At 35.7% G+C, this 23,579-nt stretch overlaps 5 protein-coding genes across 9 annotated transcripts; 3 read left to right on the forward strand and 2 right to left on the reverse strand.

Moving 5' to 3' along the window:
* Positions 1-108: 108 nt before the first annotated feature.
* LOC118068117 (pyruvate dehydrogenase E1 component subunit alpha type II, mitochondrial-like) lies at positions 109-2,787 on the forward strand. Of its 3 annotated transcripts, none has more exons than XM_035085315.1 (7): positions 109-339; positions 532-561; positions 819-1,055; positions 1,173-1,391; positions 1,470-1,718; positions 1,841-2,089; positions 2,165-2,787. In XM_035085315.1, exons 1-7 carry the CDS (start codon positions 289-291, stop codon positions 2,348-2,350), a joined length of 1,221 nt encoding a protein of 406 aa, XP_034941206.1. In that variant the 5' UTR covers positions 109-288; the 3' UTR covers positions 2,351-2,787. The 3 variants fall into 3 exon arrangements, with proteins under 3 accessions (XP_034941206.1, XP_034941207.1, XP_034941208.1); XM_035085316.1 differs by having other exon boundaries at positions 544-561; XM_035085317.1 differs by lacking the exon at positions 532-561 and having other exon boundaries at positions 110-339.
* A 346-nt stretch (positions 2,788-3,133) lies between these two features.
* LOC118068115 (Daughters against dpp) lies at positions 3,134-13,263 on the reverse strand. 2 transcript variants are annotated; one of them, XM_035085312.1, is made up of 6 exons: positions 12,743-13,263; positions 10,541-12,217; positions 9,582-9,641; positions 9,191-9,292; positions 6,137-6,343; positions 3,134-6,051 (listed from the first exon to the last, which is right to left on the reverse strand). In XM_035085312.1, the coding sequence occupies exons 2-6, from the start codon at positions 11,490-11,492 to the stop codon at positions 5,720-5,722; spliced, it is 1,653 nt and encodes a 550-aa protein (XP_034941203.1). In that variant the 5' UTR covers positions 11,493-12,217; positions 12,743-13,263; the 3' UTR covers positions 3,134-5,719. The 2 variants fall into 2 exon arrangements, with proteins under 2 accessions (XP_034941203.1, XP_034941204.1); XM_035085313.1 differs by lacking the exon at positions 12,743-13,263 and having other exon boundaries at positions 10,541-12,734.
* A 1,417-nt stretch (positions 13,264-14,680) lies between these two features.
* LOC118068116 (xylulose kinase) lies at positions 14,681-18,513 on the forward strand. Its single transcript, XM_035085314.1, has 13 exons — positions 14,681-14,952; positions 15,055-15,141; positions 15,562-15,644; positions 15,717-15,870; positions 15,955-16,134; positions 16,585-16,686; positions 16,776-16,907; positions 17,014-17,167; positions 17,357-17,501; positions 17,595-17,884; positions 17,961-18,058; positions 18,150-18,290; positions 18,372-18,513. Exons 2-13 carry the CDS (start codon positions 15,088-15,090, stop codon positions 18,441-18,443), a joined length of 1,605 nt encoding a protein of 534 aa, XP_034941205.1. The 5' UTR covers positions 14,681-14,952; positions 15,055-15,087; the 3' UTR covers positions 18,444-18,513.
* Sf3a1 (splicing factor 3a subunit 1) lies at positions 17,875-21,624 on the reverse strand. 2 transcript variants are annotated; one of them, XM_035085311.1, is made up of 7 exons: positions 21,398-21,509; positions 20,957-21,281; positions 20,435-20,876; positions 19,294-20,346; positions 18,935-19,219; positions 18,752-18,854; positions 17,875-18,262 (listed from the first exon to the last, which is right to left on the reverse strand). In XM_035085311.1, the coding sequence occupies exons 1-6, from the start codon at positions 21,507-21,509 to the stop codon at positions 18,753-18,755; spliced, it is 2,319 nt and encodes a 772-aa protein (XP_034941202.1). In that variant the 3' UTR covers positions 17,875-18,262; position 18,752. The 2 variants fall into 2 exon arrangements, with proteins under 2 accessions (XP_034941202.1, XP_034941201.1); XM_035085310.1 differs by having other exon boundaries at positions 17,875-18,854; positions 21,398-21,624.
* Positions 21,625-21,701: 77 nt separating this feature from the next.
* Positions 21,702-23,536, forward strand: ppan (Brix domain-containing protein peter pan). The gene is made up of 6 exons (XM_035085229.1): positions 21,702-21,835; positions 21,952-22,232; positions 22,301-22,511; positions 22,586-22,912; positions 23,009-23,342; positions 23,415-23,536. The coding sequence occupies exons 1-6, from the start codon at positions 21,818-21,820 to the stop codon at positions 23,513-23,515; spliced, it is 1,272 nt and encodes a 423-aa protein (XP_034941120.1). The 5' UTR covers positions 21,702-21,817; the 3' UTR covers positions 23,516-23,536.
* Positions 23,537-23,579: the final 43 nt, after the last annotated feature.

Below are 23,579 nucleotides of genomic sequence, written 5' to 3' on the forward strand. Positions count from 1 at the left end.
AGAAGTAAAAAACTTTCTAAAATTCATTTATACATATTCCTAATTTTCTAAATTAATTTGATCAACTTAGTACGCATGCTCAAAAGAAAAATCTCAGCTGACTCTACTAGTGATTTAATTCACGGTAGAAAATCGTACGTTTTTTCCGCTACTTGTACTATTACGAACAAGCATAGTAATAATTGTAACCTATATTCTTGATTACATTATTGGCTAGTGTCCGAACTATCGCACTAGCTGTCGATCAGGTGATAGTAATATATTTAGAGTCAGTAACGACCTTTCAAAATGATGGCAAATTGTGTAAAAAATATCGGCAGAGAAGCGTCACGACGAAATGTAAGCCTAATTAATTCTTATATGAATAATGAATAAATAATCTCTTACAACTATTCATTTATATCAATTACAAATAGATGACCTTGAAATAAGATGTTTTTATCATTAAATATTCCACTAACTTCAACTCAATTTTTTCTCTATTCTCATGTTTAAATCATCGATGATCTTCGTTTTGCTTGACGAATATTGGCTACTGGCAAGTTCGCTTCATGGAACTCGGTAAATATACTTCATTCTCAAAGAAATGTCACATAAGCACTTATCTAATGACATGTCATGAAGCGTTTCATTGTCGTTGCTAGAGTTTCAATAGTTTTACTTGAATTACACAATGTTCTATCTAAATAGACATGATTATAATCAATTAATATAATGAAATCACTAGGCATTTGTGTTATTGATGATTAAAAGATTTACAATATTATTTTTATTAAATATTTATAAAATATTATTCTTGACGTATTTGTTTGTTACAGATCCTCTCTGTCTTCTCCAGTGGACGTAATAATTATGCCACAGAAGCATCTTGGGAAACGAAACCTTTCAAATTACATAAACTTGATTCAGGACCATCTACTAAAGTCACTGTTACACGAGATGAAGCTCTTGATCTGTACAAAAAATTACATACTATTAGACGAATGGAAACTGCTGCTGGTAATTTGTACAAAGAAAAAATTGTTAGAGGATTCTGTCACTTGTATTCTGGTCAGGTAAATCTCTTAAGCTTATCATAGTTTATTCCTATGAATAATTTAAAATTGATTTAATGACTCCATTTCTGAATCAATACTTGATTAATTTTTTTAATAAATCAATCCATTTTACAGGAAGCTTGTGCAGTTGGTATGACTGCGGCTCTTCGACCGATGGATTCAGTAATTACAGCTTATCGAGCTCATGGTTGGACGTATTTAATGGGAATCAAACCAGCAGGAGTACTCACTGAATTAACAGGTAGACAAAGTGGTAATGCGAGAGGAAAAGGTGGTTCTATGCACATGTATGCCAAAAATTTTTATGGTGGTAATGGAATCGTTGGAGCTCAAGTATGTTGATACATTTTATCTATTTAAAAAATTATCTTCAAGTGGAAGGCTAAAAATACTCAAATGTTTAAATTATAGGTACCCTTAGGTGCTGGTATCGCTTTTGCACATAAATACAAAGGTGATGGTGGTGTATGTTTAGCTCTCTACGGTGATGGAGCAGCAAACCAGGGTCAAATCTACGAGGTCTTCAATATGACTAAATTATGGGATGTTCCTTGTATTTATGTCTGCGAAAATAATCAGTATGGAATGGGAACAAGTGTAGACAGAGCTGCTGCCAGTACAGATTATTATACTCGTGGTGATTATGTACCTGGAATATGGGTAATTTTCAATGTTATTAAAATACTAAATTTAACAGAAATTACCTTATTTCTTTTAAAAAAGTTCGATTTTTTTACTTTTTAATTACTTTCAATTTTACTTTCATCATCATTAATTTTTAGGTTGATGGTATGGATGTACTAGCAGTCAGAGAAGCCACAAGATTTGCCATAAAACATTGTACTTCTGGTAAAGGGCCCATTGTAATGGAAACAATGACATATCGATACAGTGGTCACAGTATGTCTGATCCTGGAACAAGTTATCGAACACGAGAAGAAATTCAGGAAGTCCGACAAACACGTGATCCTCTTACGAGTTTTAAAGAAAAAATTCTCAATGCCAATCTAGTCACTGCCGATGATTTGAAGGTAATTTAATAATTAATTTTTTATTTTTTTTAATAATAAGAGAATAAAATTATATTTTTTATTACTTTTTCGTAGAAATTGGAGACAGACATAAGAAAAGAAATTGATGATGCAGTAAAACTTGCTAAGTCAGACAAAGAAATTGGTGTTCATGAACTAAGTGCTGATGTTTATTCTGAGTGTTTAGAAAAAGAAATCCGTAACGTCACTCCATTTAATCCTCTCAAACACAGTCGAATTGGTCCTGCTGTAAATGTTTAAAATAATTCTGGTGCTACTCCTAGTTGAATTTTTCAAAATAAATTAACTATAAGTAACAAATTATTATTAATAAATAAATTTACAAAAATACGTCAAGTATTTTCATTGTCATCACGTCAATTATTCTGACAGTGAATTTCAATGAACTCTTGGTGCACGATACATATTGATGCTTTTATGAGAAAATTCTTGAGTCTCACAAGAATTGTCATAAAATAAATTAAAAATAGTTTGTTATTAAATAAAATAAGTAATATAATCATTAGCTGTTTTATTTAGTAGACTGGTAAAATGGATGAAGAGGTTTAAAGCAAACACTAATTAAATTGAAAAAAGAAAAACAATTCAATCATAATGAAAGTTATTGTCAACAACTGATGTAAATTATTGTACCTGAATTCATCCATGTAAATTATTAAAAATATTTCCATAGAGAATGATCATTTTTTTTGTAAATAAAAGTTATTCAGTCAATCAATAAAATTTGATTATTCATATGAAAATTTGTTGAAATAATTAATTACTAGTAAGAAAATAAATAATAATACTTTTAGTGTAAAAAAATCACTTAAAATCTTATTAAAGCAAATGCTTGCAAACTTATAGCAGCATGACTACAATGGTTAATAAATTTGTTTACATCTCCAAGCTAATAAACGAGTACTTTATTGATACTCTAATAATAAATGGAATATATGCTTTGAAGAGCATAGCTTGCATTTGCTTGTTGATTTGCGTGGGACGACCAACTATTCTTGGTAACTATTTTCAACACAACTAATATAATAAACATAAAGATTTATTTATTTATTCATCAACTGTTATTTTTATAGTAACAACATCACTGGTAGCCAGACTTGCAGGCTTTGCTATTTACTTTGTCAAATCATCTACTTAAATTCTTGTCGTAGCTAGTATATTTTCAGCAGCACTCACAGCAGCAAACATTGTACTTAATAGCGTTGTTGTGGATATACTTCCAATTCACTAAATTGGATTCAGTGCTTTGACAATTTTTATGACGTCTTATTTCGGAAGGATTGGTACTATAAGCATCAATATTGCTTTTGGTCTACTTATAGACACTAGTTATAAAGTATTCATTTTTCTTGTTAGCATTTATAAGTATATACAATAATACAAATTTTTTTATTATGATTAATAATAAATGACTGTTAGAAAGAATTGTTCTATTTTTTTTTTTAGCATTTAGAGTCTTGCTTTCTTTTTTTATCACTGTCAAGAAAAACTTGCATCTAGACACAAAAAATATTATTATAAATAAGTTTTTTTAGAAAATATAAAAAGGCTTATCATTAGATAATTTTTAATCTCATGTATTTTTCATATCCTTTTTTAAATAGAAATCAACAAAATCCAGTCAACTTTCGTTTAATATTACAAATAGTTTCGTCATCAATTGGTACACCAGGTTTTATGAAAAAATTATTAAACCTAGATGTAACAAATATTGCGCGTGCCGCAGTCCTCGACTCGAATAAAAATGTATTGAAAATAATATTAGTTAAAAAAAAAATTAAATCCGGAGTAAAATATTCCGGTTAATTTATTATAATTGCATCACCTCATTAATCACTTGGCTATTGCTTTTAATAATTATTGCCATCTTAAATTCAATTTCATCGCGTCAACGATGACGAATAAGATATTGGCGATACTTGTAGATGTAAGATGATTTTAATCTAAAAACTGTATTGTATTATTAATCATTGTAATTATTATTTATATTTATCATTGTAATAATCATCATAATAGTACTATTAATAGCATTAATAAATGTTTATAACATACACGAGAAATCCGCCGATAGATAATACATTTCAAGTTTACTTAAAATCTCGACAAATGGTTCTATAAATATTTGTATAATTCCCTCTTTCATTAAATTTTGAGAACAATTGTTTTTTTTTTGAATTATTATCACCTATTACTACTAATAATCGATAAGTAGAAATTTATTGCATGACAGTAATTTTATAATTTATTTTTTGGCAGGTATAAAAAATCAAGGCATCATTCGTTCAATCTATTAAATAGTATAAAAAAAAGTACGAGGGAAAATTGTTTATAAAAGTTTACAGAAATGGCGGATACCAGACAAATTTATGCGGTAAACAGGCCAAATTTATAAGGCTCTGTTTTCTTAGGTATTCTTATATTTGTTTGATTTATCGAATGCGTTAACGTTGCGTCACAACGCGTTACATTGTTATTTTACTGACTAATTCGATGATCCATATCATCAACATTTTATATAAAAGGCACAATGTTTCACAGAGGCAACTTTTACGCTAGACTTTGTTATTATCATTATTATTAGACATTTGTAATCCTCGTCAAATCCTTTGTCGCGACGATTTTATTTGAGAGTCTGTAGTTTACAGTCTTTTTAATTGAAATATTTTCCAATACTCGAGCATAACAATTGTTGTCGACTTATAAAATACCTGAGCCAAAGTTAAAAAGAGCGAGGTTTAACATGAGACTCGAGGACTGTTTTTTAAAATTTTTTTACAAAGACATTTGTTTTAATTTTTCATCGCTATTATTTGTTAATCAGCAATTTTACGGTGACGCAACTCAGCCATTAACATATTTTTTTTTACATTTCGTTCTTAAAAAGCGTAAATAATACATACATTTTATTTTTGTATGTAAAAATGACAATATCATACAAATAAAAACAGTCACGCAGCCTTTAAAATTGTTCCAGGATATTACAAAACGAGGTTTCAATCAATCAAACTTGTTCATTCTTTGACACTCTCACCAAACCACATTATATGGCAATTAGCGTCGCGTTTATTGGCGTGTATATACGTATTATAAATAATTTTATTTACAAACGAATCTTTTCATAGCTAGAAAAACTTAATAAATAAACGAACAGTAAAGCAACGACACATGGATATCCCGTTTATCCATGTTATCGTGTTAATATTTATTTTTAATAAATTCTTATGATTTTTTTTTAATATTCTCTTATCCAATAATATATGAAGGTTTTTTCTTAAATGATTGTGGAACCATTCACGTTACATTTATCATGGACCACAATATAAGGTACAATTCATTAAAAAGTCGACTAGTTAGCCAACTATAGTAGTACAACTGACCAATTCATTTATAAATGAATATAGAAAAAAAATATATATATCCACATGATTATTGAAATGCGTAGGCATGAAGAGAGAGATTTGTATTCTCTCTAGTGGCTTCGTCATAAAGAACAGGTCATCTTCGTAATACAAAGTAACTCTTATTTCCGTTCTCTTTCATTTTATTCTTTCTCGTTGAGGAAGGCACGATCGGCATCGACATTCGCGTGACGCATTAGAAACAAGAAGATCACCTGCATGGTGCAAGCAGAACTTCTAACCAGCAAGGACAAGAAGTGACCTCTTGTCTTGAGTACTTAGGACCCCATCCTTTGGCGAAACTTATCCTCACAGAATGAGCATCAACTGGACCACTTGCATTTGGTGGATCACTATAAGTAGTATATCGTACCGGTGGGCTTTTTGCTCTATCAAATATATTGAGACAAAATCCAGGTGGTACTCGGTATACTAAGAGTGTTCGCGATTCTGGGTCATCAAGGGTTGGTGAATTAACAAAAATTGGACTACCAGACCGGTTGTATGCCCAGACACCATCATCCTCTTGGCTCAACATCAAACCTAGAGTTAAGAAAGAATTATTTGCATATTGCCTAAAGGTAAAACAACTCGTTCACTCAATAAAAGTATACACACGCAAGCTTACCTAGACCAATTTTACTTCGCGTCCTTCTAACAGCTGCTGAAGAGCCATGATTCTCAGCAAGACTTGCTAAGCAAAGTCCATCACCATCATGAACTGACTCAAAGACACTTATTATTGATGCTTCTACAGGATAAAGTCTACCAACTCGACCACTAAGTTCCCAGTATGCCAATGTACACCACTCTTTTCTCTCCGAGTCAGTGCGGTCTGTAATAAAAAAAGAAAAAAATTAAGATAAATCCCGTAGAAATGTTTGACATAATGTCGATGTGTGTACGAAAACCGGAGATTAAACGTTGAAGGTTGGCGAGAGTGAAAAGAAGAGGATGAGGTATATAGAAAGAAAAAGTAAAGAAGCCTGTCTGGATGGGCCACTGAGCGCGGCCCACGATTCAACTCGACCCGTTCTACCACCGTCATCATGGTATGGACTACAGCAATCATCTCATCGTTTTCATCCTGCCGCGACCACCGCTCCCGCCCGCCGCGGCAGCGTAGAAAAACTGCTCGTCTCGCCGCGAAAATTATAATGCTCGACCGAGTGGCGGCGGCCTAACAACCTACGCGGATCACGCAAATTGCATACGGCTGGGGCTGTTGCACACATACGACACACGTATTTTATATATATATACATGCTGTTCGCCCCCTTTTCTCAAGACCATTATTATTATTATTTTTATTATTATTGCTATTATCATCAGCATGCTCGTCGTGATCGTCGTCAAGCTCATTATCATCATCATCATCATCATTACACCGATTATGATAATAGGCTAGCAAAATAGTCTGGTATTTATGAAGGTAGTCTGGAATATTTGGACAATCTGACTCTTTGTTTGTAGATATGACCCCCTAGATCAAGTATTGAATACTTTATCCAATAGTTGTATGTGCAAGACTCAAGTATTTAACCGTCGTGCGGTACTTCCATGAGATAAAAATAGATATTACGAGTTTAACACGGCGCCAAGATTGCGGGCTATCGTGACGATTACGTCATCGTTGAACGGAGGAGCGCAGCGCAAGGACGACCGTCGCGGCATCGGCGCCGACGTCCGCCATCATTTAACTCTTTAAGCATCAGAGAGAAAGAGCATTTATTTGCCTGGTGCATAAGGTCAAACACCCTCAGGTTAGATAAGCACTGCGAGAAACAAGTAAAACCTTGGTAAAAGCAACATCAAGCATATGATATAGAAACATGTTGAACAATAAACATGAAAGAGTAATCTCTCCAACAATATAATCCAGAGGTGGGAAAACTTGAATTTTTTGAAATCTGAGAGAGAAAAACTTATACAAGTTTTCAACGTGGTCTCATAGCCTCTTTCACTTACTCTTATGGAAACCATAGGAGCTGCTCTGGCTTCCAAGAGTCGAGTTTGCCCACCTCTGATATAATCCGTCAGGTGACCTCTGTCCTTCGAACGGCCTTTCCGCGCTTGGTACCGCCTTCTCTCTTTACTTTCGCAGTGTATTATCGCGCTTGAGAGGTAATATGTTGCTAAAAAGTCGGTTCTTATCGTCGACCCGTTCGTTATCGCGTCACTCGGACCGGATCGAATCGTAAACGGGCATTGTCGAGTGTATAGAGTGGCTCATTGACGGCGAGAGTTACGCTACAGTGGTGGAGATAGTGTGGGAATGTACGTAGCACTGAGAAAAAGATGATTCGACGCCAGTGAAGGCGCCACATACCAGGCGCCGGCGAACCTCTCTTTCTTTCTTTCGTTCTCTTTTCCTCTCTTGACTCTTGGCCACGCAACTTGGTAAGGCCCGAGGCTGGCAGCCAAGCCAACCGATCGGCCAAGCGCTTTCGGTGGCAGCGCCTACGTTATCCCACCCGGCCAATACACACGTCAATGTACGATAGAAAGGAGTAGCTGAGTCTTTTTCGTTTTACTTAAGCATAGCAGCAGCAGCAGCAACCACTCGACTGAGTGCTGTTGTTTGTTTGTATTAATAAACCAATCCAATGATATTTCGGTTTAAGCTTTTGCTTAACTCCAGCAATACTGGCTTAGAAGCATCATAACTTGAGTGCGTCTGGACACACATACATTTCAACGACTACTATGGCGCCAGGACACATTCCTCTTTGGCGCTGGATTAACGGCAAGCGTTGAGAAACGTGCACACGACGTATACCCGATCATTGCCGGCTAAAATAATAATACTTCCATGCAAAATTTCAATAAAAAAAGTAGCATTTAAATATTCTACGTTGCTGATATTTAATGTCTATAAGTAAAGAGAAAGAAAAATTATTTGTTTATCAGAAATAAATTAAAATGCTACTCCATTCGTAACTGCTACCTCAGTCATCCTATCTGCACGATATTCTCGTGACTTGAAACAACTTTGAAGTTTTTGCCAAAATGCACGAGGGTGAAAATAAGCGCGTGCGCTCTACTACACTCTGGATATACAGCAGCAGCAGCAGCGACCTGTTGCCCATCCACCTCCGCTCTCTATACAACCATTCATGTGACTTTTGATGATGGATTCGCACGCATTTCTCAGTCTCACCCTCGTGCGCATAGCTCTTGAAACGTGTTGAATCAATGAAAAGTAGCTTGCGTCAAACATTGTGGAAATGAATGGATATAAAAGAGGTAGAATAACCAAACTGACAAAGACAGAAAGAATGAACGAAAAAGAAAGCAAACAGGCGAGGTCGCAAGAATACCGACGAGACACGCGGCAGCTGTCTGGCGCCAGGCAAGCCTGCCCTCCATTTCCTCAAGTCCCGTGCTATGCTGATGCTTCGTCAGTACTCCACCTTTCAACCAAATTTCTTTTGACCACTTAAACGCAACTCAACTTGATAATCCTTCTTTATCCATTATAAAGACTCCTTCACCCTTGACTTTAACTTTATAATCATCATAAAGCAAATAATAGTCATGAAAAAAGAATTACGAGGGACGGAAGCAGGTAGATTTGTCGGTCAAGGTGCAACATTGTCCTCAATATAATTGAAATGTTAAATGTTACTTCACTAATGTCAGTAGAATTTCAAGTAAACTACAACAATTGCTTTTTTTATACCTTCACCATCGGTGGTAAGTGATTCCGGAAGTCTTAAGGGTGCGGTGGTATTTCCATAACATCGGTTATCTGGTTGACGTGATTGTATACCACAAGCTGAAGCTGAAAGAATCAAATAAACATCATTAATACATCAACGCTTGTACAATAAAATCTTATTGCTAGTGGGTATATCATAACATAGCTAAGATATTCGTATACATCAACTCGTTTACATTCCACGCGTTACGTTCATGAATGTTTGACCCCCCGCCGATGGCAATTCGTATACATATGCCGTGGCCAGTAAAGACCGCGAAAAGTATGTGCGCATCGAGAGCCACCGCGTACGTGTAATAATAGCCGCTCGCGGGAGAATCCACGACGACTAGGCGCCGGCTAAACTGCTTACCTTCGCGTTTCATTGCACCTCTCTCCGCTGGTGTAAGACAGTACGGGGGTGGCGGCGACTCTGCAAAATAAAAAAAAAATTCCATCAATCATCAATTCTACTTAACTCTTGTTATAATTGTAAATTATAACAAAATGATGTAGGTATTTTTAAATTTAAATTTCAAATAAATATGAGTCGGTGTTATAAATGTACACACATGGAGGATGAAGAGGAAAAAGAGTAAAAATAAACAAATGAATGGATAAATAAATGAGGGAAGAGTTAGTAAAGGAAGTTTTGGTCTGATCGTCGCGAAAAGAGCCGGTATCCTCGCTAGCGCCGGCTGGCTGGCCTCGACAATTAGCTGGCGCCAGCAATGACACGCGGCGTCGGCAACGATGGCGGTATTCCCCTTCTTCGTCTCTTCAGGCTGCCCCGCCGCTGTCCTGCCGGTCGCTCAACGTCGAGCATCGACGCCAGCGAGTCACTCTCCCCACTTCACCACTTAGCCTTTCCCTTTTCTTCCTCCCTGGTGTGTATCTAACGGACAACAACGACGACGGCGACGGTCCGCTGCATTGCCTACTGTGTGTATCTTATTGTTCTTTGTCCTGAACTTTTCCCTTTTTTTTTCCCTTCAGCTGGATGTTTTCGACATTTCCTAGAATTATCAATTCCGACCAGAAACATAACATGGACAGGCGCCGGCACTAGGACAAGGCAACTTAACAGGAGAGATTATCACGTAAAAGAGGTGCAAGTCTAGACGTTACCTGATGCTTATATAGCTTTATAATGCTTATATAGATTTAGTATAGATATACTAGAATTACTTTAGAGTGCTAGAGTAACGTAGAGACAGACGGGTTAAACGGGACGAGCGTTACGTAAAGGAAGTAATACTGGCGCCAGTGTCTTGTCGTTATGCATTTAAAGAGACACACAACTGTCGGAAATTAATTAGAATGTCGTCTTACCAGGTTTGCAGAGTCGACTCCAATGATAGGGATTGCAGCAGACAAATGATGGATCTTTAGCGGAATGACAGACTGGTAGCTTTTTCAGCTCAGATGAGTGGTTGAGATCAGGCCACCGCCAAATCTGGCAGGAGAGTAGATGAGCTGGTGGTAGCAGAAAACTTGGTCTTGTGTCAGTAATTGGTAAACGATGTTGTTCTTCAAGACTCGAGGTGTCATCTAGTACATCAGTGTCTTCATTAACTCCACTCGTAAAACCATGAGGAAGTTCACAGTGACGACATCGTGAACGATGCCGCGTAAAATGATGTGAATGTCGATGACGAAGAGGATGATGATGTCGAGAATTTCTTTGAGTGTGACGATAACGTCGGCAATGATCCTGTTGATCATTATTTACTTCTTGTTCTGATGAATCTTGAATACATCTTTCGGCAACAAGAACACATGAGCCTAAATCGGCACCGTAACTTTCAATTGATGTAAGCAACATTTCCAGTTGATTTTCTTTCAAAGTTTTAAGAAGTTCTTTACACCTTAATAAACGTTCATCAGCTTCCTCGTCTTCGTTATCGTTTGAACTCTCGTCTTCTTCGTCTTCGTCGTCACGATCGTCTTGCGAATCGGCACCACCACAGCAAGCGTGATGTAGCCGGGTACCACGTCCACCAGTTCGAGTGGTTACGTTGCTTGTAGTTGTTGTTCGTTTAGCTTGATGTTGACTTGTAACACTTCTCCTAGAACTAGTAGGTAAATTTGCTACAGTGGTCGTTTTATTATGCTGTTGTACTGCTGGAGAACAAGCAGAAGCTTCAGCTGATACTCTATTTGTGCTAGTGATGCGTGTCGATGTATCCTCTTGAGTCTCACACTCGGTTTCATACTCTCGGCGAACCTTGGCCTTTAGCAGACGTCTAGTTAATACCGTCCGTTTGCTCCAGAACATGAACATGAAACAGGATAAGCCGCTTGTGCATTTGGGGGCCAGTACTTTGATACTTTGCCACGTGAATTGAATAATTATTCCACCTACAGGTGTATGATTTTTAATTGTTGATGAATAAAGTACACAACACGTGGACAGTTGATGGTTCTCAAGAGCCAGGAACGAGATGACGTGAACAAGAATGGTTGAACTACCGGCGAAGAAGAAGAAGAGCGTTGTACCGTCGCTGGGCCACGGTCGTGTACTCGAAATAGCGTGTGACGCTTGGAACCAACAAACTACTGCTTGACTTCTCACTGCCCGTTCTCTCACCCTCTCCTTCAGTCTCTTGAACAACTCGAGACCACAGTCAAAGAAGAAAATCACAAGCTACGAATGCTCCTGCGCTTGGGCCAGCTGTTGCTTCTCCAATTCTTCCCTTCTCGTTCTCCTCCTCGTTCTCGTTCTCGTTCTTGTCCTCCTCGTTGTCCTCCTCGTCGTCGTGGCTTTCGGCGCTTTGGCACCGCATAACACTGATTTACAACAATCACTCATTCGTTTTCGACTAGCAGCGATTGACATAATTTCTTGTATCCACGGTAATCATAGTTTATCGTCGCTTTGGTAACTTTCAAAATTTTAACAATTACTACATTTAACACTCACTGCCAAGCGCGTTTTAATACACTTGTCGATAAATCTCACCGGTTGGTTAGCTTGGCCTTCTTGTTTCTTGTTACTCTCGTCATCCACTTGAAAAATATAAAAAATATATATATATATATATATGAAACATAAATGAGTTGTGAATAAGAACTATCTCATCAACACTGCGCACAAACTAAACGATCTATCCACTGGATCGTACGAACGAAAACGACGGCTACGACGATGGCACACACACACATGGTGTAGTCTGATGGATGATAGTATGATGAGGTTTCCCCGCGCGCGCAGCACGCGAGTCAACCAACAAGTATGTACTAGTCGACTTGACGACGTTTAAACCGACAAGAGAGGTCGACGCGTGTCGAGTGCACCGACGTCGCGACGCCGTCGTATTCGCAATCACATTCGCTACTTTATATATGGATACCACACGCGCACACACGATTATTCTCTATCTCTCTCTATCTTTCTTTCCTCGATCAGTTGTTTGCTGAGATTCAACGATTCCCGATATAATATACTTAACATTTATTATTGCTCTAATAACTACTAACTAATACTATCAACTAAATCTATTAAATGTATAATCAATAAAATAATTTTAGTACCATTTGTTTACAAGACCAATTAATTATATTTGTCGTTGACTCGTTGCTTTTACTTCCAAGTAGTCGTTGATTTTTAACTAGCAACAAAGCACATCATAACGCGATACTGTCACGACCGACAACTACACACTAACCACAAGCTCGGACTTTACTAGCGGCACGCACGAGGTCCAGGGCCGTCATGAGCCTCCACCTCCCTTCTCTTGGAGGCGCCAACGCACACTAATGTAACTCAAACGCGCGCACACACTTACACTACTTCGCACGCATTATCATCGACATCGTAGATCCCATTAATACAAACCCAACTTTCCGACAACATGGCCGTTCCTCTCTGACCACTAGTCTTGTCTCACTCACTTCTTTTCAGTTACATCGATCCTCACTCGTGTCGCTAATGTCTTCCGTTCTCCAGCATGGCGCTAACCTTTCGAATTTTTGGCGGTTTTTAAAATTTTTTATCCAATCGTCAACTATTAATCATTATAGAATAAAATTATTTCTTGCATAAAAACTCAAGTTATTGATAATTTTATGATAAACTTAGTTTCAATTGATTGAATAAAATATTTATAATTAAAGGATAAATAATTTTTAGAATAAATTTATAAGTTTTCAATTGGCGCCAATGTGAAGAAATGATCGACAGAGAAACGAAGGGGAGAAAACAAGGAAAGAGATAAGTGGGGGCGAAAAGAAAGGCATTCGTAGGTCGTCGCTCATAAATTGGCTAATTTTAGAAAACTTGTTTGAGCAGAGAGTTGGAACGAGATTTTGTAATGGTTGTGCATGACGCGATCGACGGCTTAATGATTAATAATACTTGCTAATAAATCTGATTGAAAATCAACCGTTCTATTTTCTGTACCTTTTTTAGTATTTCTTGTATGATAATAAGAAATAGAGCAAAAAACTTAGACGTTGTCGCGATGAGAAAATAAATGGATACATCTTGGGCGCGAAAAATTGTACAATGGACGGGAATCTACTGATGACGATGGTGCTTGGCATCCCCTATTTGTAAGGGTGGTAGGCGCCGCATGTTAGCAAGTTGGCGCCGTTTGCTATTCTTGCCTCACGGGTACAGGCGCCTTCTCCCCATCTGATGGCTCCAAACTTCCCTCCCTTTTGATTCTTTCGATTCGCCCCTTTTGGATATGTGTCACCACATACATGTATTTTTGATTCATCAAACATCGAGCAATTTCATAAAAAACATTGTCAGCATGCATCTGTAATTAAAGATGAAAGGAATGTTAAAAAAAAAAAAACAAGAAAAATAACTGGTTCAAAGAATAAGAAAAGGCTTACTTGGTCAATAATGAGATATTTAAAAAGATCAACAGCAACAGCAGGACAGTAGTGTAAACGAAGACACAGATGGACCAATAAAGACAAGTGTAAGTGAGTTGGAAGAGAGTAAAATTGAAGGGTGGGGACTACTCGGATGGCCAGGCCGACTGGCGACTTGGATCTCCTTGTTTATCATGCTCCCCCTGTGAGAACAGCATAACAAGCATCAAAACACTTGGCGTCCCCCATGATCGCTCGCAAGGAAAGCGCCAGGCGCCAATTTGTCCCTCTCGATCCTGTCAACCGTACATGGATATTATTTTATCTCTCTTAATCGAGAGATGGCCGGAGTTCGGTGCCAACGGATCGAGCTATGCACCTACTATTTTTCTGCATTGGTTATCATATCGAAGAGAAAGCACCGGGAACATTGAGTCGCCGTAGCGACGCGACGGTTTAGCTGGCGTCAAAGCAAAGTCCGATTCGGCGCCAGCCAGACAGCCTCGTCCGTCAGTCCTCGCTTGTTCGTCGCGACGCCGCCGATGGGAGTCTCGACGCCAGGAGGGTGACGCCAACAGGACACCCCTAGTCCTTTTTTTCCCGCACCACGTTGTCTCCACTGTTTTCTTCCGTTCGTTTCTCATCCCTCGGTAGCTCCTGATGGTCGCTTCTTTCCAGTCGATTCAGCGCAAGAATCTCTTATATGCATCCACTATTCAACTAATTTTCTTTCCTTCAGCACTTCAAGAAACTCACCCGGATCAGCGTTAAACTCATACTCGATAACAATTGCGTAACCAGAGATAAGATAACGTCTTTAACCATAACTATAATTTTTATCCATCATTTCTCGCTTTTTTAATGCATAATCAACGTCATTCCTAGAACAAGTGTTGGAGAAATAACCAATAAATTATGTATGTATAGTCAAATGTTGTTGATATCAATAAGCCTATCAATTATAACGGCTAAGTTTGTACAAACCGCGCCTGACTGTTTGGCTGTTACCACTCTCTTAGCCCGGTTCCAGACGTTCCAGTTGCCAGAAGGAGATGGGTGAATATTCAAGCCCAACATACCTGGGTTTAGACCTCAGCACACAGCAGGTTTTTTTAATTTTATTTTTCATCACCATTATCGGTCATTCATTCTTCACCAATTATTCATTTATTTCTTTTAAATTTTCCTATCTTCAGACTCTTATCTAATTCTCTATAAATCTTCATTTCTCGTAGAAACGATTGGTATAATTACCAATGCGTATTACTATGATGACGCATTTCGTACTTACGTCCTTACGCGCGATATTTTCACCAAGATAACGCGCAAGTCCATTGATTAAATCCCTAGAAAAAAGAATTCTTTGTAATTATTTACATTGATAGTATGATTATTGTAAAAATCATTGAAAAATTGTAAACAGTATGTTTTCAATTGATAATCTTCCATGCTGTACGCACCTGTCACAATTCTACCTGATTCACTTCATGGCGGTAAATTTAAAAAGGTTTCCTTTTTTGTTCCAGTTGAAAGCAGTAGTTGTTGATGATAATCTCGAAGTTCTTGTCGAAGCAAACGTCCAATTCGATAACGATCTGCCTGAATTTAGGTAAAAGTTTTTTTCCTATTATAATAAAAATCTATTGCTTAAATCAATAATTGTTTTAAAATGATTTTTCAGAACTTACGGAGGAGTAATTATCAGGAAAGACGCTCCAAGTGTAGTACAAGCACCATGTCTCATGTGGGTAAAAGCCTTAGATATGCTTCTGGACAAACTGCGTGTTTCAGGTGTAGATTTTGCTCGAGTCCGTGGTATTTCCGGTTGTGCTCAGGTAAATATTTTACCTGGATTCTTTATTTCTCTCCATCACATATCATTTCTTACTTAATTTTATCACTCATACCTGTTTGAACAGCAACACGGAACAGTTTATTGGAGCAAAGGAAGCCGCGAGTTACTGAAGAATTTGAAACCGGATAGGTTTTTACATGAACAACTGTGCAATGCTTTTGCAACAAATAACTCACCGATATGGATGGACTCAAGTACATCTCAAGAATGTGAAATTCTTGAACAGACAGTTGGTGGTCCAGATGTAAGATATTTCTCTAAATTAATTTTAAAATATTTATTTATTCGGAAAATGTTTCAAGAATGTGATAATATTACTGAGAATTCAATGATTAGCATAATTTGACTTATTCTCATTTTCTTCCCTTTTATGACACTTTTATTTTTATCATTCTTTTCTAGTGAAAATTATATCATTTCTAATAATAGAAAATCGTATTCAGTAATAAATTTTTCGTAGCTATAAAATGAAACTTGAAATCATTAAAAATAGAACTAATTTGTTTTTTTTCTTTTTTTTATTATCTTGAATATGCAAGTTTATTATTATCTATAATTACAGTGAAGTTAAAAAATATTGTTCTATAAAATTTTATATCTTCTACATATTATGAAGTAAAAAATATTTAAACACATTTGAAAAAAAAAAAACTAATTGACATTAAAAAGGTGATGAATAAAAATCTACTTGCAGAAATTAGCAGAAATCACCGGATCAAAAGCATATGAAAGATTTTCAGGAGCACAAATAGCTAAGATTTGGCGAACTAGACCGGATATTTATGCCAACACTGAAGTAATAAAAACATTTTTTGTTTTACATGAATTTTTCAAAGGATACTCAAAGAAAACAACAAATAAGTAACTGACTTGATTCTATTCTAGAGAATTTCTTTGGTCAGTAGTTTTGTAGCCAGTCTTCTGGTCGGCGACTATGCTCCAATAGATTATTCCGATGGTTCTGGTATGAACATTCTTGATATTCGCACAAAAAAATGGAACGATCAACTTCTTCAGGTACTTTTCACACTCATTCATACATTTATAATTCTATTTTATTGAATTAATTTTTTCTCTATCGTTATTTGTAACAAAAACTTGATTGTCTTAATAAATGTTACAGGTTTGTGGAATAAATTTACAAGATAAACTTGGTGAAACTGTGTCTTCATATACAAATCTTGGTCCAATTTCAAATTATTTTGTTGAAAGATTTGGTTTTGCTGAAGACTGCGGAATCATTGCTTTTACGGGTGATAACCCTGCTTCATTGATAGGTATTATTGACATTCATCTTTTCCATCAATTTAACTTAATTTAAGTAATAGCAAACAATCGAATTCATTTTCTACAAAGCTATAAATTTTAACAAACGTCAATGTAAAGCTTTCACATCTATAAACCATCAATATTATCAGAAAAAAAAAAATTTTTTTTTCATTAATAAATTTTTCTACGTATTTAAGGGATGAGACTGAAGAAGGGTGACTTAGCCTGTAGCCTAGGAACAAGCGATACTTTATTTTTATGGTTGGATGCTCCAAAAACCCTTACTGAGGGTCACGTTTTATGTAATCCGATTGATGGCGATGCGTACATGGCGATGTTATGGTAAGTCAATAAAATATTCATAGGATTATCTGCCTACATCTCTGAATAAATAACAGTAAATAATACGAATGGTATTACGTATTATTTTTATAGTTTCAAGAATGGTTCGTTCACTCGTGAAAGAATAAGAGACACTGCTGCCGGTGGTTCATGGCAGATATTCAACGAATTACTAGATAGCACTCCGCGAGGTAATTTTGGAAACATTGCACTATATTTTGATGCTCCCGAAATTATTCCAGCATTAGTAGGAGATCACAGATTTAATAAAGCTGATGAAAGAATATCAAGATATAGCTCTAAAGAAGTAGAAGTAAGAGCTCTTATTGAAGGACAATTTTTGGCTAAAAGAGCTTATGCAGAAGATTTTGGATTTGTTGTTGGTTTGTAAAAAAAAATTTAATAAAAATAATATCAATACATTGTTTTCCAGAAAATTAGTAAAAGATTTGATTACAGGGTCAAACACTCGTATCATTGCTACTGGTGGAACATCATCAAATAAAACTGTTCTTCAAGTTCTATCTGATGTATTCAATGCACCAGTTTACACTTTTGTATGTTAACAAATTTATTATATAACTCACTTTCATGATTCATTAATTTACTTATTTGTTCACTATTTATAAAATATAAACCGTTGTTTAGGAAATGACAAATTCTGCTTTATTGGGAGCAGCATATCAAGCCAAGCATGCCCTCCATCGAGAAAATAATAATTTTGAAGAAATAACAAGTATCATTCCAGAGCCTAAACTTGCCTGTAAACCGTTCAGTGATGCTGAATCAGTAAGTTTTTAAATAGATTATTACTAAGTTGTTATTGGCATTCTATAATTTTTTTTTAATCATATCTAACTTTTTTTGTAGATATATCGGCCGATGTTGGCACGTTATCGAAAAATTGTCGCACAACTACTGAAGCAAAATGATGATAGCTAAATTTATTTATTTATGTTAAAGAATTTATTATATATTCTTTAAACAAATGCTTAACGAAAAAAGACTTTTGTATTGTGATCCAAAGCTGAACGATAACATATCTTATGGTAGGAAAATTTTATATGATATTTGTATCATTGAAATAATAAAAGAATTTTATGAATTTCCAATGTTATGATATCGTTTGATTATTGATTTATGTTTCCTTCATTTTATTCACATTATTTTAATTAATTCCATTGTATTATTTTGCCAATTATAATTTATCATTCAAAATATTTCAATTGATTAAAGTAGGAGTAACATACCTTATTTTTTTCGTCCACCTCTTTCTTTTGGTAAAAGATTTATTACGTTACCAGACACTAAATTATAATACGCTAGGGTATTGTTATCTTTGAAGAACATTCCCTGCAAAAAATTTCAATCATTTTATGAAATAAAAGTTTTATTATAAAATAGAATTATTATTAATGATTAATAAAAAATACCTCGAATTGTAACTTCTGTTTGCCTGGTGGCATGCCAGTTTGTTCATGAATTCGTGCTTTAATAGTTGCTACAGTTTCATTAGGTTGCAATGTTATAGCCAAAGTTTGACCAGTCAATTTCCATTCAGCTTTTTCAGTCATCAATGGAACTGCAATGTTCAATTGAACAGGTCCTTTATTTCTAGCGAGGAATTGTTGCTCTGGAATAAGAGAATCTTCTGTTCGCAATTTTTTAGTTTGAGGTTCTTCTTCCATTGGGACTTCAGCTGGATGCTTCATAGCCATCTAAAAATTAAAAAAATAGTAAAAGTTATTTACAAAATTTTTTATAATCAACAAAATAATAAGACGAGGCTTACTGGAGCTGGCATTGGTGGTTGCATGGTTGGTGGTGCTGGCATAAATGGTGACATTGTTGGAGTCATTAATGGCGGAGGTCTAATAGGCGGCATTGGAGCCATCATCATCATCGGAGGTGGTTGTGGCATAGCCATAGGAGGCTGTGGCATAGCTGCCATTGTAGGAGGCATTGCCATTTGTGGTGGTGGAGGTTGAGTTGGTACAGGAATTGGTTTAGGTGCAGGAGGTTTTGGAGGGGCTTTGAGTGTAGCCTGTGGTTTAGCAGCCACTGCTGCCATATGCGTCAACTCAGCAGCACGACTTGTAACAGGTTTTGGTCCAATCTTTTCTTTCTCTTCATCTGGGAGCAATCCTTTAACCTTGTGAATTTGATGAATCTGCTCTTCAAGAGTGATATTAGCTCTTGCTGCTCTCGTAGCAGCTTCTACGCTTGATGTGTGACCATCCCATGTAACCTTATCATCCTTTTTCTTATCTTCTTCACCAATTTTTTTACCAATAGCTGTTTCTTCATCTCCAACACCGAAAATATCAGTACGCCGCTCTGCTAGTTGTTTCAAACTAGCTTCAATTGCAGTTCCTGGTGCAAATACTGTCTCTTGTGCCAATTTATCAAGGTGTTTATCCCTTTGCTCAACCCATCGAGGATCAAGAAGTCCAATCCTCATGTGCTCCTGAACTTTGCTAGCAGGAATCTTTTCTCCAGTAATTGGTGATATCAAATACTCATCTGGTGCCGCTGGCCGTGTTGTCTTAATATTATGCTGTTTAGGATCATAGCCTTTCTTAACAACAACATTTCCGGGAGTTGGTGGTAATGGCGGTGGTTGCATGACATCACGTAGACCTTTAGCATCTTTAGACTTTTGAGCATCTGTTTGCATCATTTCCTCTGTATTAGCATCATCATCACTTGAATCTTCTTCCATATCTTGTACTTGATTATTATCTTTAGCGGTTCGTTCTTTGTCGAATTCATGTCGAGTTGGCATTTCATCATCACCATCGCTTTCGATTTGCATTTCAACATCTTCACCTTCTTCAATACGCTCCTGCAAAAGTGAATTCAATTTAATAATCAACATTACATTCCAGAGACCATATTAGATAAATTATAAAACAAAGCAAGATCAATTTTACCTGCATTAAGACACGTGCTCCAACTTCGTCTGGTGTAGTTGGTGCAGGGAAGTTCCCTACTTCAAATTGTTGATAATCAACTGTTTCGACGACTACAAAATCATGCCAATCAATTTGTGCATAAGCAACGCGCTCACGTTCCAATTCTTCTTCTTCTTTACGACGTTGAGCTTCTTGATACTTTAACCATTCAGCTCGATATTTAACTTGTTCTAAAATTTTATCCATATCATAAGCTTCTTCTCGCAGCCTTGGCAATAAATCTTTTGGTGGAATTAATACTTTTGTATATTGCTCCAACAATTTGGTAAAGTATTGAAACAAAGAATGTTGTGGCCGTAGGAAATCAAATTGAAAATTACGCTGTTCACGATTCATCAAATTCGTTAAAAATTGCCGACCATTTCTGGCTACAAACTGAGCAGTCAACTTGACAATATCCCTAAAAATTTCAATTATATTAAATCAATTTAAAAAATAACATTAAAAAATTAATATTAACCAAAAAATTGTAAAGCTTACAAGTCAAGTGCTGATATCGATGGAGGATCAGCAATGAATTCAAATTCAGCTGGAGGATCTTTAGGAACGAAAGGCTGCTCAACTTGTTTAAGAATTTCTTGTTGTTTTTGGTGAGCAGAAAGATTAACTCCTTTAGCTGTTCCGAGGGTTGGCTCTTGTCCTTTTCCCTCTTTGAATTCTTTGACTTTGTGCTGATAATACGCATGATAAGGATCGCCAAAATTCAAGAAATTAAATTTAGCATTTCCCAATTCATTTTGTCGAATCCTTGACTCAAACTCAGGGCCATTTCTGGCAACAAAACTTGCAGTTTTGTCCACAATATCTATATATCTGCATAAGAAAATATATATGTATATATACCTCAAGAATAAATTATCTTACTTACAAAATTTTTTATTATTTATTTTTTTTCAAAATGAAAATAGTTAAAAAGGATACTTCTAACCTCCGGAGGAGGATAGATTATGCCGACGATGGGCTGTGATGAAGGTGCAGTATCTTCTATTTCGCTGGGCGGTAATTGTACCACCACTGCATCTTGCCCAGGCATGATTATGCCTTATTTATTACAATTATTATTTATGCACACAAAATGCACTTATAATAATAATTGATTTATTAATTATACTGCTTCAAAATACACTACAACATTGTAAGTTGAGAAGGTTAAGTCATTATCGATATTATCGATATTACCGCCTCTTGCGTTGATATTCTACACCAAAAATTCACTCGATGCGCCATCTACAGGAGCACTCGTAAATTTGTAATAATAACGAAGTTTAATCCGCGTGTAAATAAAACACGTGTTTAAATTATTTATTCATACAAATTCTGTAATATTTTATTTGTATCAAAATGGGTCGTCATAAGAGGGTAAACTAATATAAAAATGTTTAAAAAGATAAAAAATATAATTTTAATTATTACGGAAAGAAGTTGTTTTAGCATCTAACTTATTATAAGAGGTTAACTTTTAAACATTATTACAGGGAAGATGTGCGAAAAAAAATAAACAATTAAATACCGAGGAGCCTGAGGAACTTGTTCGAGCACCACATTCATTTATTATTCATCGAGGAATTCCTGGAGATCATATCGTGGAGCTTACGAAGGATTTTCGGAAAATTATGGAACCATTTACAGCATCTTCTCTGAAAGAGCGCAAACGAAATACTATCAAAGATTTTGTATCTGTTGCTGGACTTCTTCATGTCAGTCATATGTGTATATTTAGTAGAACAGAACTTGGAATGTACCTTAAAATTTGCAGGTATTATTCATTAATATCAAATGACCTTATGTCAAAATTTATCTATTCTCACTCGGTTTATTTTCCAGATTGCCACGAGGACCAACATTAACTTTCAAAGTTAAAAATTTTTGTTTAGCAAGAGATGTTATATCTTCTTTAAAGAAACAGATGGTTTTCGAAGAAGCTTTCAAACATTCTCCTTTACTAGTAATGAATAATTTTAGTGGAGAAGGAATGCAAATGAAGCTTATGGCATCAACATTTCAAAATATGTTTCCAACAATAAATTTACTAAAGGTAAACAATAATTATTTGTTCATTACATTACAATCAAGATATCATGGTTTTTTATCCGGTTTTATTATTTCCAGATAAATTTAAGTACTGTGAGACGTTGCATATGTTTAAATTATAATCAGTCTGATAAATCTATAGATCTTCGTCATTATGCTATTAAAGTTGTACCAGTTGGTCTTTCAAGAGGAGTTAAAAAATTAGTGCAAGCAAAAATACCGAATTTATCAAAATGTGAAGACTTTTCAGACTTCCTATCGAAAGCTACATTATCAGAAAGTGAAGCTGAAGATGATCCTGACAGTCATGTTACGTTACCTCAAAAATTATCGTCTCGAGGAAACCACGAGAAAGGAACTAGTGCGATAAGACTTTATGAGCTTGGACCAAGAATAACAATGCAGGTAAAAATAAAGATTATTTTTTATTTAACCGAGGTAAAATTGTATTTTTCCATTAAAAAAATAATTATTGGCTATACTTTCATGTAAAATTTTCAGCTGATCAAAGTTGAAGAAGGCTTACTGGATGGCGATGTACTATACCATGAGTTAATCCATAAATCTGAAGAAGAAATACTTCTTATAAAGAAGCTGCGAGAGAAGAAGAAAAAATTAAAAGAGAAAAGAAAAGCTGTCCAAGAAGAAAATAAACGAAAGAAAGAAGAAAAAAAAGAAGAGCATAAAGAAAAATCTTTACAAGGAATAAAAAAGAAAAGAGAAAGCGATATGCTAATGCAAAAATTGGCGAAAGAATCTTACGAAGAAACAAAGGAAGAAGAAGATGACGATGAACAATACTATCGAGATGAAGTTGGAGAAGAACCTGACAAAGGTAATTTTAATATTACTTATTAGACATTAGTTATTATCATCTTTACTCATATTCTTAATCTCTTTTTTTCAGATCTTTTCCAAGGAAGTTCAACGAAAAAAAGAAAATCTTTTGAGCCACGCCATAAATCTAAAGTTAAAAAAGTTAAATTTAATAAAAATACAAAAAAATAAAAAAAATTGTCTTTAACGCTCAATGTAAATATAATTAATGTATTAAATAATTATGGTACAAAAA

This window comes from Chelonus insularis, unplaced genomic scaffold (assembly GCF_013357705.1).
Source record: "Chelonus insularis isolate UGA/USDA-ARS -01 unplaced genomic scaffold, ASM1335770v1 contig_399_pilon, whole genome shotgun sequence".
Lineage (NCBI taxonomy): Eukaryota > Metazoa > Arthropoda > Insecta > Hymenoptera > Braconidae > Chelonus > Chelonus insularis.

Excerpts from the sequence above, each read along its gene's own strand:
- Sf3a1 (XM_035085310.1), bottom strand. The coding sequence starts at position 21,509 with ATGCCTGGGCAAGATGCAGTGGTGGTACAATTACCGCCCAGCGAAATA. Across the intron at positions 20,347-20,434 it reads GAGCACGTGTCTTAATGCAG|GAGCGTATTGAAGAAGGTGA; the intron begins GTAAAATTGATC and ends TCACTTTTGCAG. Across the intron at positions 18,855-18,934 it reads AACAGAAGTTACAATTCGAG|GGAATGTTCTTCAAAGATAA; the intron begins GTATTTTTTATT and ends AATTTTTTGCAG.
- LOC118068117 (XM_035085315.1), top strand. The coding sequence starts at position 289 with ATGATGGCAAATTGTGTAAAAAATATCGGCAGAGAAGCGTCACGACGA. Across the intron at positions 1,056-1,172 it reads GTCACTTGTATTCTGGTCAG|GAAGCTTGTGCAGTTGGTAT; the intron begins GTAAATCTCTTA and ends TCCATTTTACAG. Across the intron at positions 1,392-1,469 it reads ATGGAATCGTTGGAGCTCAA|GTACCCTTAGGTGCTGGTAT; the intron begins GTATGTTGATAC and ends TTTAAATTATAG.
- LOC118068116 (XM_035085314.1), top strand. The coding sequence starts at position 15,088 with ATGGGTGAATATTCAAGCCCAACATACCTGGGTTTAGACCTCAGCACA. Across the intron at positions 17,502-17,594 it reads GCGTACATGGCGATGTTATG|TTTCAAGAATGGTTCGTTCA; the intron begins GTAAGTCAATAA and ends TTATTTTTATAG. Across the intron at positions 17,885-17,960 it reads AGATTTTGGATTTGTTGTTG|GGTCAAACACTCGTATCATT; the intron begins GTTTGTAAAAAA and ends ATTTGATTACAG.
- ppan (XM_035085229.1), top strand. Across the intron at positions 22,233-22,300 it reads ATGTACCTTAAAATTTGCAG|ATTGCCACGAGGACCAACAT; the intron begins GTATTATTCATT and ends TTTATTTTCCAG. Across the intron at positions 22,913-23,008 it reads GACCAAGAATAACAATGCAG|CTGATCAAAGTTGAAGAAGG; the intron begins GTAAAAATAAAG and ends TAAAATTTTCAG.
- LOC118068115 (XM_035085312.1), bottom strand. The coding sequence starts at position 11,492 with ATGTTCATGTTCTGGAGCAAACGGACGGTATTAACTAGACGTCTGCTA. Across the intron at positions 9,293-9,581 it reads AGGTGCAATGAAACGCGAAG|CTTCAGCTTGTGGTATACAA; the intron begins GTAAGCAGTTTA and ends TGATTCTTTCAG. Across the intron at positions 6,344-9,190 it reads ACTTACCACCGATGGTGAAG|ACCGCACTGACTCGGAGAGA; the intron begins GTATAAAAAAAG and ends TTTTTATTACAG.